Source organism: Electrophorus electricus, chromosome 3 (assembly GCF_041902795.1).
Source record: "Electrophorus electricus isolate QZ-2024a chromosome 3, ASM4190279v1, whole genome shotgun sequence".
NCBI lineage: Eukaryota > Metazoa > Chordata > Actinopteri > Gymnotiformes > Gymnotidae > Electrophorus > Electrophorus electricus.
The window spans coordinates 3,858,508-3,873,037 of record NC_137499.1 but is presented as its reverse complement, the minus strand read 5'-3'; the positions used below and the strand labels follow the sequence as shown (position 1 = coordinate 3,873,037).

Below are 14,530 nucleotides of genomic sequence, written 5' to 3'. Positions count from 1 at the left end.
ATTCCCAGAAAGGGGTAGTTCTATCAAACTTCTGGTCAATAACCTGCCTCTTCACTACATAGAAGCTCCTGTCAGGCATCATTGTGGCTAAGGTGAGTAGATGCATGATTCAATATGTGACAGCCAAGAACCAGCTACTGGAGGATAAAACTGTCACTCAAGACTGTGAGACCAGACAGACCAACCTGTGCACTGTCTGGACTGACTACAAGAAAGCTTATGATTCAGTGCACTACACATGGATTCTGGAATGCTTGAGACTGTATAACAGCAACAGGACTCTAAAAGCCTTCACAGGAACTCGAGGCAAAATTCAAGCCAACAACACAAGTCACCATCATGTGCAGGATTTACCAAGGAGATGCCTTGTCCCTGTTTTGCATAGGCCTGAATCTCCTCAGTGAAATCAAGTGTGGTTGGACGGTTACAAGCAGAGGGAAGGTGCCTAGCACAGAGCCCAGATGGTAACATAACAGTTTTGAGGGCAACTACAAGTGCCTTGGAATCCCACAGGAATCATGAAGAGACCACAATGAAAACAGCTACAGCTAAATACCTACAAAGAATGAGGCAAGTCCTGAGAAGTCAACTCAATGAAACAAGATCCAGGCTAACAACACATATACTCTCTGCTAGTCATCGGATATCCCACTGGTATAAAAAGTTGGCCTATGGAGGAGACAGAAGCCACTGACATCAAGACAAAGAAACTCCTCACAATGCACAGAGGGCAGAGTGTACATGGAACGCCATAACCAAGTGGCTGGCATAGAATACAGAGACATCTGTGCTGAGTACCAACTACTACTACTACTACTACTACTTTTATCAGTTTGATAGATACAAAGACAAGCACAGACAATCACTCCATAGGGTGGTGCGTTCAGCAGAGCACATCACTCATATGGAACTTCCTGACCTGCAGACCATCTATTACAAGTGGTGCCAGACCAAGGCCGGAAGAATTGTGAAGGACCCCACCCATCCCAACAATAGGCTCTTCTCTCTGTTGAGGTCAGGGAAGTGCTTTCGCTCCCTGAAGACCAATAGAGAGAGACTGAAGAGGAGCTTCTTCCCACAGGCCATTCAGGCCCTGTACCAGGGAAACTGATAAACTGTGGGGACAACCACCACCATGTGACTCTAAATCTGTAAATTTGTAAGCTGGAACTGTACATTGTGTACATACACATATCCATATATACATTGTACATTTCGTATATATACATATTATACATATATTGTACATACATCGTTAATATATTTTTGTCCTCTTCAAGTGTCCTCTTCAGTTTTGTTATAATGGGGATTGTCATGCCTGGTTTATTTTCATGTTTAGACTAAATTTACTAATTTGTGGTGATTGGCATTTATCCTAGTTGCTGAGATTTACCATGATTAGGGAACATGATAGCAGAGGTTCAAAATAATTAATTCATGTCAAGCACAAGTCTCTTCTTTAGTGACATGTTTTTGGGACTGTCTTGACTGCTCCACCTTCATGTTTGGGCATTGTGTTTAAAGTAACTGTGTGTAATGTGGAGTGAGTGAAAGTAGGACACAAACTTGTTGATAAGCAATGTTTATTTAGGTTAATTCCTGAATGATGGTAGTGGTAACAGTTCATGATAAATAAGACAGGAAATATACATGAAATCAGAGAACATATAGAAAGAAGCTAAAAAAAAAACCCACAGGAAACTCAGAGAATATGTTCTAGGGGAAGTTAAAGAACAACAAAAAAGCAGACAAGGGATATAAATACAAAGGCAGACTAGTGGGGAAAGTAATCCCCACTAAAGCATGGAGATAAACAAAACAAGGGGACAAAACTGGGGCAAAAGGAAAACCAAAATAGAATCACGTGGTGCCATGAGAACCACAACACCAAAATGAGCAAGCTTAACAAATCTCCATATACTGCTACACATCACCAAGCCCTTTTATACATTATGTCACATTTGCATAAATGTATATATTACATTTACATCAATATACATATATATTTTGAGACCAGCCTTCCATTACACAAACAAAAAAGCACTCAGGAAACCTTCATTTTCTACAAGTAAACCATTTTTCTATTATATCCATCACATTTTTGCCAACCACCTTTTTTCCTGCATAACACAATGTCAATTTCTGCAAGTACCACAGCACAGTTATTTGTGCATATTAGATTCCACCCAAGGCAGAACATTTAAATAATGGAAATTAAAGGTATATATAATGTTTGATAAGGTTTACATACATCACATATTAGCTTTGTCTTCTTAACCATTGGCACTCAAGTCTTCTGATCAATGGCAACTGAGACATAGTATTATCATTCTTATTGCAAGACACTTCGTGTTGTCTGTTTGTCAAATTAGATTGGTTGATATTTGGGATTCGATGTTTAATAAAAGTTTCCCTCCACAGAGTCCTTTAATTTAAAAAAATAAAGGTGTTAAGTGAAGTGATTATGAGGCGGACGCATTTGCTGAGAACAGCAAGACATGACAGGAGGCAGGTCCAGAGGCACAGCTGTGTCTGGCCGTGGGTGTGTCAGGTATGGAGGCACCTGGGGCAATCAGCGGAAGCGCATCCCGCGGGTCCGGAGGTTTGGGGGGGGGATCAGTGAAGGCAGGTTCAGCAGGTCTGGATGCGATTAGCAAAGGCGACTCTGGGAGGTCCACAGGTCTGACGCAAGGCATGGGAGCAAGAACCGACTTTCACGCCAAGAAGAGAGACTGGTTGGGTGCCATCCTTCACACCAGGAACAGAAACTGAACCTAGTTGGGTGACTTGCAGTACAGCCACTGGAAGAGGAGGAGTGACCCTGGAAGAACATCCATACACAGAACCCGCTCAGCTCCTAAGGCTCACACGGGCTATAGGAACCTTGCAGTTGCGCCTGAGAGACAACTGTGACAGAAGGTGTGAGCTCCAAAACACAATGTATTTATTAAAATGATTTCTAATGAAGCCAGTGAAGCAAACAATATGCTATATAAACAAATAAAGGTAGCATAATAAAAACTGAAAATCCAATGAAACAAAACCAGTTGTGTCCTGTACATGAAATGACATGAGTTCTCACACTAAACACACTACTCCATCTTGCCACAGCCATACTGTAGCCATGGAACAGAGAACTTCAAAATGCTCAACTAACTGCATAGATTATCTTGGCATCAAAATTGTTTTTTAGGTTTTCTTAACAGCAGTTATTTAAGACATAGTATTAACATTCTTATTGAAAGGGAGTTCATGCTGGCTGTTGTTTAAAATAGTGGTGTGGTACAATTAGTGTTAACACACTTGATTTTTGTAGAAGCATGACTAAACCAGCCAAACTAAAGAGTTAATGTGTAGTTAGTAATGTTTGTCTATTTGGCACTGCTGTTGTGTCTCAACTCAGCTATGAGGATGCCTTAATATAAATCATCCAATGTGTGCCTGTTGGTATAAGGTGTAATATTTATAGGTGTATTATTGTGGACTGTCAGGTTATTAATTCACCAGATTACACAGCATTTAGCAGACGCTCTTATCCAGACCGACTAAAAAAGTGCTTTATCATTTACTCATAGAATATATCCTAGGACAGTATCTTAGAATCAAACATACCAATGAACTAGAATACAGGGATGAATGCTGATACCTAGACCTTGTGTATTTAGTACTTCTATCTTAAACAATGATAAGTGCTATAAACAATAAGTGCTGGAGTTTGTTAAACAACATAAACAATACCCTACAATAAGTATTAATTTAGTCAGTCAATATGGGAGCAGTGTCAGTTGTCCTTTAAATATTCTGCAAATTGATGGGTCTTCAGTCAGAGTTGGATGTTGGGGAATACACGTTGGTTGGAGGCGTGGGAACAGAGGAAAAGGACTGGCGGATTGCTGCAACCTTCTGCTCAAAGAAGGTGATAAAATCCTCAGGAGTAAAAGATGAGGAAGGAGGGGAGGATTAAGGAGAGAAGAAAAAAATAGTGAAGAGCTTGCATGGATCAGATGATGATTCGAATTTCTCTCTGTAGTAGGATGACTGCAGATGTTACTTCCAGTGAGAACTTGGAAAGGAGAGACTTGTATGAGGTGAGGTCTGAATCTAGGTGAGATTTCCTCCACTGCCTCTCTGCAGTCCTTAGTTCTCTCCTGTGGCAGCAAAGTGTTTCTGTTAGCCAGGGAGCAGGTGGGGTGGACTTCGCAGGTCTAGAGGAGAGAGGGCACAGAAGATTCATTGATGAGATTGTAGAAATGAAAGAATTTGTAACTGTATCCAAAGAGAGAGAGGATAGAGAGTCAGGGTGAGGAAGAGTGGACAAAATAGTAGAAGTAAGGGAAGAGGGAGTTATGGAGTGCAGATTGCAATGGATGGAGGAGGAACATGATGGAGAGAACTGGATGGAAAGAGAAGGGAGAGAGTGAAGGATAGAAAGTGATGGTCTGAGAGGCGAAGGGGGGGTGACTGCGATGTCTGATGTTGTGGTGGTACGGGTGAAGATCAGGTCCAGAACATTGCCTGCTTTGTGAGTTAGAGAAGAGTGGTTGAGGGTGAGGTCAAATGCTGTCATCAGCGGAAGGATGCAGGAGGAATGCAGCTCGTCTGATGGAAGGTTGAAGTCTCCAGGGAGAATGAGTGGATTTCCTTCAATTGGGAATTGACTCAGGAGGATGTCAAGTTAATCAATGAAGTGATCTAGGGAACCTGGAGGGCAGTAGATGACAATGATAAGACGTTTGGTGGGGAAAGACACTAATGACATGAAATTCAAAAGAGGAGATGGAAAGTGGAGTGAAACACCACTCTCAAGACAATAGTAAACCTGTGCCACCACCCCTGCCAAGACGCCTCAGAGAATGAGTGAATGAAAAGGCAGAGGACAGGGCAGCCGGTGTCGCTGAGTTCTCAGAGTTGATCCATGTTTCTGTTATTGCCAGGAAGTGGAGGGATGCTAATGCTGAGATGAAGTCAGCCTTCTGGACAGCAGATTGGCAGTTTCAGATCCCTCTTTTGTGTAATTCCACACTGTTATAGACTGAGTTACCTATAAGCCGGCACCTCAGTGTATATGTGTATACATACATATAGTTCCCACATGCTCTGCATATGTCTTTTCATACTGGGGTTGCTTCCAACAGTCCTCTATTCTCCACGACTGTCCATGAGTGTCTTGTATTTATTCCAGTAGGCTACTTTTCATCAGATTGCACTTGTGGGACACTTATCACCCATCACCTGACATGGACCTTGCTAACCCAGGCAACATCTGAGCTGATGTGACTCCCTTGTTTTTAACTTTCATTACTAATGAGGTAAGCAGGCAACTTAAAAGCACTAGTTCAAAGGAGCCCACAGGAGATACTTTCATTCAAACCCTTAACCTCCTGTACTAAAGTCAGTGGCATAACCCACTGAGCTACCCAGCGGCTAAGCAACCAGATATAGAAGTGATGGACAAATAGCATAAGAGGGCCGTAGTGATAGATGTTGCAGTCCCAAGGATAGCAACATCAGGAACAAGGAAAACAGAAACTCAAGAAATCCCAAAGCCCTGACAGAGGAGGTAGAAAAGATGTGGAAGGTGAAGGCAACAATGGTTCCTGTTATAACCGGAGCACTAATGGTGCAAGGCACCCAACAGAAAAGCCACTGACACACACCCAATCACCTGATTATTAACCACGAGTACCTGTGCCTTATTTATTCTCTCCCGTTTCAAATCCTACAGGCACGCTCCTCTAGTTCCGCGCATTGCCCGACGCAACGAGTGTTGCATGTCCCTCTGCGCTTCGAGCGATTGCTGCAAGCGAATTTTTTTTGCCTTTTCTTTTTTGAGCTCGCCGCTGTGCCTTTTGTTTTGTTGTCTTTATTAATGACGAATAGAGACACTCTTTATTCGCTGTCGTCCCTGCCCGTCACTTATATATTATGTATGTATATTGTAAATGTATATATTGTTTAGTATTTTGATAAATCGTGAAAGAGACTAAAATGTAATTAAATATTGAATGTGTCCGTGTGCTTAACATAAGTGCAATAATAAACATTTTAGGTGCATGTATTATATTTGAAATTGACTATTGGCATATTTTAAAATTGTTGCTTGTAGACCAATGCATTTTATAATTCAGGTTAACCCATAGGATGGCAGTAATAAACATATCTAAGAAGTTGAGTCACGGAGTTTTTTCTAAATCAATATATCATGGCTATTCACAGAAACATTTCATTAAAATAGCTAGCCTACTTTAGGACAGCTGTGCAAATGCAAAAAAATATATAGTCCAGTCTCACATTTATTTACACTTTTCTCACTCTGGAAAAAAATATCTCGTGGCTTATTGCTTTATTAAAGTAAGGAGTGGGAGGTGGAGTCGGAACGGAAGGACTGCAGAGCGCTGCGAGCGAGGAACCAGAGTAAGACACCTCGGAGCGGGATGATTGCGCAATACTTCGAGCGATGCGCGGAATTATTATTCCTCTCACAGACTCTGGTCAGAGGCACAGCCTGTCAAAAGCAGTGGATTTCCGCAGAACTATGGAGGTTCGAATAAAAATAAACGACTAAACAGGACGGTGGAGGGGAAAATCAGCCGTCTACATGCCGGCCTGCAGCCACCAGAGGCAGGCCGCGCGCTGTACATTAATTCGCAATCAGCCGCGTGCTTGCCTACAGGTGCTGCTTATACGCCTTACACCTGCTTATACAATGTCTTCGCAAAGGCTACTTTTCACGAAGCCTCGATTAGTAAAACGCGTCAGCCTCTTTGCCGGGAAATTGTATACTTAAGGGGCGGGAGTGTTGTTCCCCTGTATTATTTTACTGTTGAATATTGAGCAGAAGCGTCCCCTTCTGTGCTTCTTTCTCTTTTTCTTCCCTTTTGACCTCAGGAGAGGGGCTTGTCCACTGTTGCTCAGTGGTTAGTGCTCTAGCCTATCAAGCCAACTTGTTTTTAAAAAATTGAAACAGGTTTAGCAAGACAAGCCTACTCTGTGCAAGCTATTGGGAACAGTTAATCATAAGCATTGATAAGCCAATATAATGCGAATGGGACTGTAAACTCATTCACGCTTGCACAAAAGAACAAAACCCCTGAGACAGATTTATGGTGGTGGAGGGGAAAATAACATCTCAGAAGGCACTACCTCAATCTCAGGAGTCTGCACCATAGTTACTAACCCATGGCACAATTAAACTGGGAAGATGCTTGGACAAGTACATTCATATCTTTTTTGACAGTTTATTGACTCCAAAGCAGCAGGAGTAAGAATCAACTAATATAATATTGTAATCTTTGTTTTCACAATATTTTTCAAATGTTACCTAGGAAGAGGAAGGATGTGGATAAATGAGGTATGACACCAGGCAGCATTTGCATGGGATCATGTCACCTCTAAAAGCAGTTCTTCTCTGGTGTACTTCAAAGAAAGGTGCGGCAAATTACAAAACAGTCCTGTGCTGTAGTCCGAATGAAAAGATGGTAGAGGAAGCCAGCACAAGAGGAGAAAAAAGGTATGAAGTATAATTATTCTGCCTAAGGACTGATTTGCTTTTTCTGAATACACTTGTATTTAATTTTTTTAAACTTTGGTTAGAAAAAACTGTATACTGTTAACTGTAGATAATTCTGGGTTGAGCATTGTATTGCTCTGTAATACACACTTGTACTAAAAACAAAATAAATCTATAGGCTTTACAGTGAATTGTAGGTTTGACTTTAATTATTTGTTTTAATAGTTCTACATAGGGTTGTTTTGGATTAGTAACTATGAGTTCAAATATCAACTTGTTAAATAGACACAGGTTATCTAGAGCAGTACTATATTCAAAATAGATTTTTTTTATTGTAATGTGTGGATATTTTTAATGTTCTTTTTAGTCATATGTATTCCTCATTGAGTTTAATTTAGTAATATACAAACAATTAATTAGTACTTTATTATTAATGTATCCATAAATAAAATATCAATAAATGTTAAAAAAAGAAAATGTTACTTTAAAAAAAAATTGTTTTTACAACCTTAAATATACAACATGAAATATTCAGTCTAGTTCTACATTCTGTTTTCAGGAAGAGCTGGCTGGACATAGGATCTGAATGTCCAAGTTACCATTTCCGTGTTTATTTTCTTGTTTTACTGGTTATGGCCCTACTGGTCTTCTATTATGTGAACCTCTCAGAAGTCTCAGAAATTTGGATGTCAACTATTCAAATACTATACAATGCAACAATCACAAGAGGGGCTTCAAATATAACTTTCAACACTACATCTCCTTTGTGGACAACTACTGCCATTGCTTCAGTGAGTGACCCCTCTGCTCTGTCTTCTCAATTGACATCAGTATCAGTGACAGAACCATGTAAGCCAGCAACACCATATCACGTGGCCTATCCTTGTAGCTACCGATACATTTTTAATGAACCTGAGAGGTGTCGTAAAGAAAATCCTTTCTTGGTTCTCATGGTGCCTGTGGCACCAGGCAACAGAGAAGCTCGAGATGTTGTTCGTAGTACGTGGGGGACTGAGAAAGTGGTCATGGATAAGGTGGTGAGTCTCTTCTTTCTGCTTGGTGACGTCAGTCCAGAAGCGAGGAATGAGCAACAGAAAAATGTATCCCAGGAGAGTGAGGAATACCATGATATTGTGCAGAGTGATTTCTTGGACACCTACACTAATCTTACCATAAAGACTATGGTGATTATGGAATGGCTGGCATCACATTGCCGAAATGCCTCCTATGCTATGAAGATTGATTCTGATATGTTCCTTAACGTGAACACTTTAATGAATAAACTTCTCCAGGCCCCCAGGCAGACCTACATCACAGGGCTTGTGGCCAGTAGTGGCATGGTACTCCGAGATCCCCACTCCAAATGGTATCTGCCAAAAGACATTTTCCCAGAAGACTATTATCCACCCTATGCCCTGGGCCTGGGCTATGTATTTTCTTTAGATATGCCAGAAAAGTTTATTGAAGGAGCCAAGCATGTGAAGGCTGTGTATATTGAAGATGTTTATTTAGGGCTCTGTATGAGGTATCTGGGAATGCCTTTTACTAACTCACCAGGAGACCTGTTCCATGTGGTCCCTGTCCCTTATGACCGGTGTCGTTACTCAAAACTCATTGCTACAACAACAAGGAATATACAAGAACAAATAAACTCTTGGAAAGACCTTATGCAGCCAGGACCTCCTTGTTAACTATGAATGGCTGAGTAAAACCTATTTAGGGCCTGTATCTACTCAATGATAAAATGTGCATTAGGATTTGCACAATAGGGTTTGACAGAAGGTTATTTTATTTTGGTGTAAAGCGCAAGGCTCTTTTTGAAGTCTTGTAGTGTTATGAATAATCTGTTTCCCAAATTATTCTATAAGTATTTCTAATATTAAACGACATCATCCTTAAACATTGGTATTGGAGACTGACTCTAAAATTCCAAATGCTACAGTGCCATAATGTGTTTTGCCACTGAGTAAACAGTCTGGAATATGAGGAATATGAATTTGCCTGACACCTGCTGGGTGAAAGCTGACAAACACAACTACAGAAACAACGGCTACTATAACAGTTATTAGGTTCTTTTCTAATCTTCTATCTGTGGTCTTAAACATTAATCTAGTAACCTTTTTATTGCAATTAATAGTTTAAAGTGCTATAATAACCAACAACAAGACAAAATATGAAAAATAGCAAAAGGAAATGTATGGGGCAAAATGATGTAATAAAGCTAAAAAAAGGGTAGAAATGCACAAATATTAAAGGTGCTGTGAACTTTGCAATGTTTACTGGATTTTAATTTTTCAAAACAAACAATTCATAAAAATGTATTCAGAAAACCAAACAATGTGGCTCAGAGAATTGGCTGGTGTAAATATGGACTTTGCTAGAATTAATAGAAGGTTGATTACATTGCTATCAATGAGGTCATTATGTTTATACAAAAAGTACATGGTTGCATCATCTTTAGTATGGCAGTGGAGGTGTGGCTTTTTCTCCCAATAAGACACAGTGCCTGTTTTTGGAAAGTGAGTTGAGAGGAGAAACTATTTTTGGACTTCTCCTAGCCCCCATTTTTTTTTGTAGTTTTGTGTCTAAAATTAAAAAGTACAAAATAAAAGTGTTCCACTTAGGTTTAATACTGATTTTACTGTGTTCTATATGATTTAGAACTGAGGGCAGTCAAAGCAATTTACCTTCCTGCAATTAACTGACTAGCTGTGTAATGGATATAAATCTTGTATATTCTGGGATTTTTACATATGTTCATAAACTGTTCTGCCAAGTTAAATTCCATTTTACTGAGCACATTTGGAAAGCAAAGTGATTCTGGATATATTATAAGTTTTCACAGCCAGCTGTCAGTGTGGCTAGGGGGGAAAGTTTCACTGAAAATTCAGTCAACTTGGTAGTCTACTTGTTTTGGCTTTCATATAGGGGTTCAGTTTCACAAATAGTTTGCAACCAAATATACCCTATCTGTGAAAGCTTTTTGCAAAACACCTAATGCCTAAAACAGGTACAACTGCATAGTTTGCAATATTGCTTAATCATCCCTCTACCACCAGCTCCATATGAAGTGTTATGGTATTTGACTAAAATATTAAAACATTATCAATCTTAAATTGATTTTGAATCTATACTGCAAAAAAAAGAATTCAACCAAATATACCCTATTTGTGAAAGCTTTTAGCAAAACACCTAATGCCTAAAACAGGTACAACTGGATAGTTGTACTTGAAAGGATCAGTGACATTAAGGTGTTTCGCATGCCTTCTCAACACAATTTATGATTATAATTCCAGTTCTGAAAAACCTGAAATAGTGATGTAAAATCCTCATAGAATTTAAGATAATAATGATGTGCATGAATGCATCTTCATGCCTTTGCCCACCAGAATGTTTTCAGACCCATTTTCTCAGTTAACACTTTGATGTGCAGTGGCTTTGATGTTGAAGTTTTGGTTAACAGCCAGCGACACATACCCATTCAATCATTGCACAACCCTAGCTGGAGGCCAATCACCAGTCTATTAAGCCTAACCTTACACACCTCTGTCTTGATTACAGTCCTATTTAATCCCACAAGAAAGCTCCTCCAGCTCTTTACATTTTCCCTTAGTGATAAGTAGATGGATGGGACTACTGAAGTGTATTCTTAACTTAGTCCACACCAAATCACCCACACTGAAACTGAGTTTTGAAAATTAAGTCAAAGTGAAATCTCTTGGTCATGAAAGGGCCCAGTCATTGTCAAATCACCTCTTCATTCTCAGCTCAGCCATGTCAAGTGTCCTGTGTATTTAAAGTATTTGTGATCCCACCCTTCTGAATAGAAATGTTGATGTGCTTGCTCTTCACAAGATACTTATGCCTCAGCACAACACTGAAAGATCTTCCTCTCACTGTGATGCAAGACAGTCTCACCCACTCAATCATGCTTGAACTGTCCTCTTTGTAGAGACATTTAGGCCTATGCTTTGTTTTTATGCATGTTGTTACTTTTTACTGTGTAAAACTTATACTCTGATTTCTCAGGTATATGGTAATTTTTGAACAGGATTATAAATTTACACTTCTGTGGTTAGTGTAGGGTTTGTGCAATTTTTGTAAACTGCATCTAGACTTTTTCCAATGCTACCAATCTACTGAATGCAAGCTCTGCCATGATGCCATGTTAACATTGCCACATTACAATGTACAAAACAGTAAACAAGTCCTTACCCAAATGACTATTCATTCTTTCAATTCAGTAGTTTAAAGATGTGCTGACAAATTTTCAGCTAATATTTAAAGCAGCCTACTGTTACACTTCCAACAGGAACAAGGCAGAATGCAAAATGCAGGAGGCAGACTCATGAGGAAACAGGAAGGGTTTTAAAAAAAAAAAAAAAAAAAAAAAAAAAAAGCTAAGGGGTGCCAAGGGTAAATATGGCTGAGTACACAGGAAAGCAACAATAAAACAAGCATAAGGCAAACCTGACAGCCAACTTGCCACAACCAACAACCAGGGCTTAAATAAGACAGTGGAAGCTAAAACAAGGAGTGATATTGAGGAGTGCAGGAAGACAGGGAAACTATCAGGGATGTGAGGAGGGTGGCCATTTGTCACACACCCTGTTGACAAACAGGACAAGGTGCTGACAGAATGGACAAGACAGGGAGCTGGGACAGGAACAGGAGTGGAACACAGGACATGAGCAGGCACAGATGGACAAACCTGGGAGAAGGAATGGCCAGAACAGGACAAGAACCAGATGTAGAAACAGAGGCAGGAAGTCAAAGACCAGGCAGGAAACAAGGGTTACACTAGGCAGAGACAGGGCCAACAAGACAGCGCAAACAGAGGCAGAAGTCAGGCCAGGATCACAACCACAGGAGATGGGGTAGGACCACAGGCATGTATGGGACTCAGGGACAGATTGAGGGACAAAGTAGGATGGGGAAAAGGAGTTGGACCAGCAACACAGCTGGAAGAGGAGGTGGGCACAGAGTTAGGAGAAGAAAGGAGAAGCACTGGAACAAGGGTAGAGGCAAACAGGATGAACCACGAGAGGCACAGGAACAGGACAGAATCTGCACACAGGGATGGACACATGAACAGGGACAAGGACAAAACCAGGAGCAGGCAACACAGGAACTGAAGACACAGAAGCAGACAAGGGAACAGTAATGAGATGGCTGTGCCAGCCCCAAGTGGCAGGAACTGCAGGGGTCCAGGAGGCTGACGAAGAGGTTTTAAGTGTCATTGGCTTACTGTGATGTGTGACTGAAGGAGTTCTAGAGGTCTTTGGGAGCACACCTGATGCAGCTATTAGGGGTATAGGGGAGTCTTGGAGAAACCACAGGGACAGGCCTGGCACATGTCACTGGGACTTGGCATGGCCTCCATTCTAGGAACAGCCGAGTCCAGTGATGCAACATTCATCTGCAGCGGGCCCAAGGGCATGGCTACAGCAATCAGTGCAGGAGGTCCTGAGGCATGGCTGCAGCATTCAGCAACATTGCGGAGGTCCAGAGGCACAGCTAAGGCAGTCAGCAGGTCCAGAGGCATGGCTGCGCTGGTCAGCAATGGGTCCAGGAGACCTGTGGAGGGGGCTGCACTGCTCAGCAGCACTGCAGGGTCTGGAAGTGTAGCTGCAGTGGTCAATGACAGCAGGTCCAGAGGTACAGCTGCACCGGTCAGTCATCGGCAGATCCGGAAGGCCTGAAGACGGGCTTGTTCTGCTCAGTGGTGCTGCAGGGTCTGGAGGCATGGCTACAGTGGTCAGTGGCACTGCAGGGGGATCCAGAGGTGTACCTACAGGCACAGACCTGACACAGGGAACAAGAACAAATTGAGGCCTCCTGGGTGGCAAGGATAGGCCAGGAACAAGCTTATGATTAGTGGCACTCACACCAGGGTCCAGGACTTGTCAGAATGGGTTGCATCTCGCGCTGGGAGCTGGATTGGCCCGGGTAGCAGCATCCCTTGTGCCGGAAACTGGATCAGGCTCAGCAGCGCCACTCAAGACACAGGGGCTGGATCCAGCTAGGCAGCTCCTCTCATGCCAGGGGCTGAGAGGCATCAGGAACAGGATCGGGCCAGGCAGCATCTCTCACCAGAGGCAGAGACTGGCCGGGCAGCATCCCTCTCAGCAGGGACCAGAACAGGGACTGATGGGGAGTTTGGCAGCCACAGTTGGTGGACTAGGAGGAGCAAATCATGTAGAGGGCAACTGGAAGAAACCCTCCAACATCATAGTCTCCTGAACCCTGTGCTAGAGGATTAATGTTGGCCCACTTGAGCACCTTACCCTGGAGAAGTGTCCTCAAAAACACTACCTTCACAAACTCCAGGGGGGAGGAGGAGATCAGGGCAGGTCAGGTGCTGAAGGTAGTTACAGCATTGCATGATATGTTCCATTGACATACCCTCCCCATTACTCACTGGGTGTTGCCATACACAAGGGTAGTGCCAATGGTTCACCCTCCCAAAGAATAATGAGCAGGGCCCTGATGTAATCCATGTCCCCATCTGAGAGCAAGCCATTGTGTGGGGGTGCCTGGGCTGAACACATAGCACCGAGAGGTCCTCCTGCTGCATATTTGGTTTAAGGCTCAGTTGTTACACTTCCAACAGGAACAAGGCAGGAAGAAGAGGTAGAATGCAAAATGCAGGAGGCAGTTTTTCATGAGGAAACAAAGGGTAAAAAAAAAAAAAAAAGAGGCTAAGGGGTGCCAAGGGTAATCTAACACACAGCTGGAGTACACAGGAAAGCAATGACAATTAATATAAACAAATTTAAAGCCATAACTTACCACCATAACCAACAACCAGAAGATCAACCCACAGGGCTTAAATAAGCAAGACAATCAGACACTAAACAGATACAGGTGAGCATGGGGACAGTGGACACTAAGACAAGGAGTGGAGTAGAGGAACAGACGGGGTGGAGAAAACGAAACTAAGGCATGGAACAAGGGAGTGCAGGAAGACAGGGAAACCGTGACGTCAGGGACGTGAGGAGGGTGGCCGTTCGTGACACC

At 42.0% G+C, this 14,530-nt stretch overlaps 1 protein-coding gene across 1 annotated transcript; it reads left to right on the top strand.

Moving 5' to 3' along the window:
• The first annotated feature begins 7,149 nt into the window (after window positions 1–7,149).
• Window positions 7,150–11,909, top strand: LOC113577983 (beta-1,3-galactosyltransferase 1-like). Its single transcript, XM_027010928.3, has 2 exons — window positions 7,150–7,510; window positions 8,070–11,909. The coding sequence occupies exons 1-2, from the start codon at window positions 7,347–7,349 to the stop codon at window positions 9,199–9,201; spliced, it is 1,296 nt and encodes a 431-aa protein (XP_026866729.3). The 5' UTR covers window positions 7,150–7,346; the 3' UTR covers window positions 9,202–11,909.
• Window positions 11,910–14,530: the final 2,621 nt, after the last annotated feature.

Coding starts and splice junctions, on each gene's coding strand:
- LOC113577983 (XM_027010928.3), top strand. CDS start 7,347: ATGAGGTATGACACCAGGCAGCATTTGCATGGGATCATGTCACCTCTA. Junction 7,511..8,069: donor AGCACAAGAGGAGAAAAAAG/GTATGAAGTATA, acceptor TTCTGTTTTCAG/GAAGAGCTGGCTGGACATAG.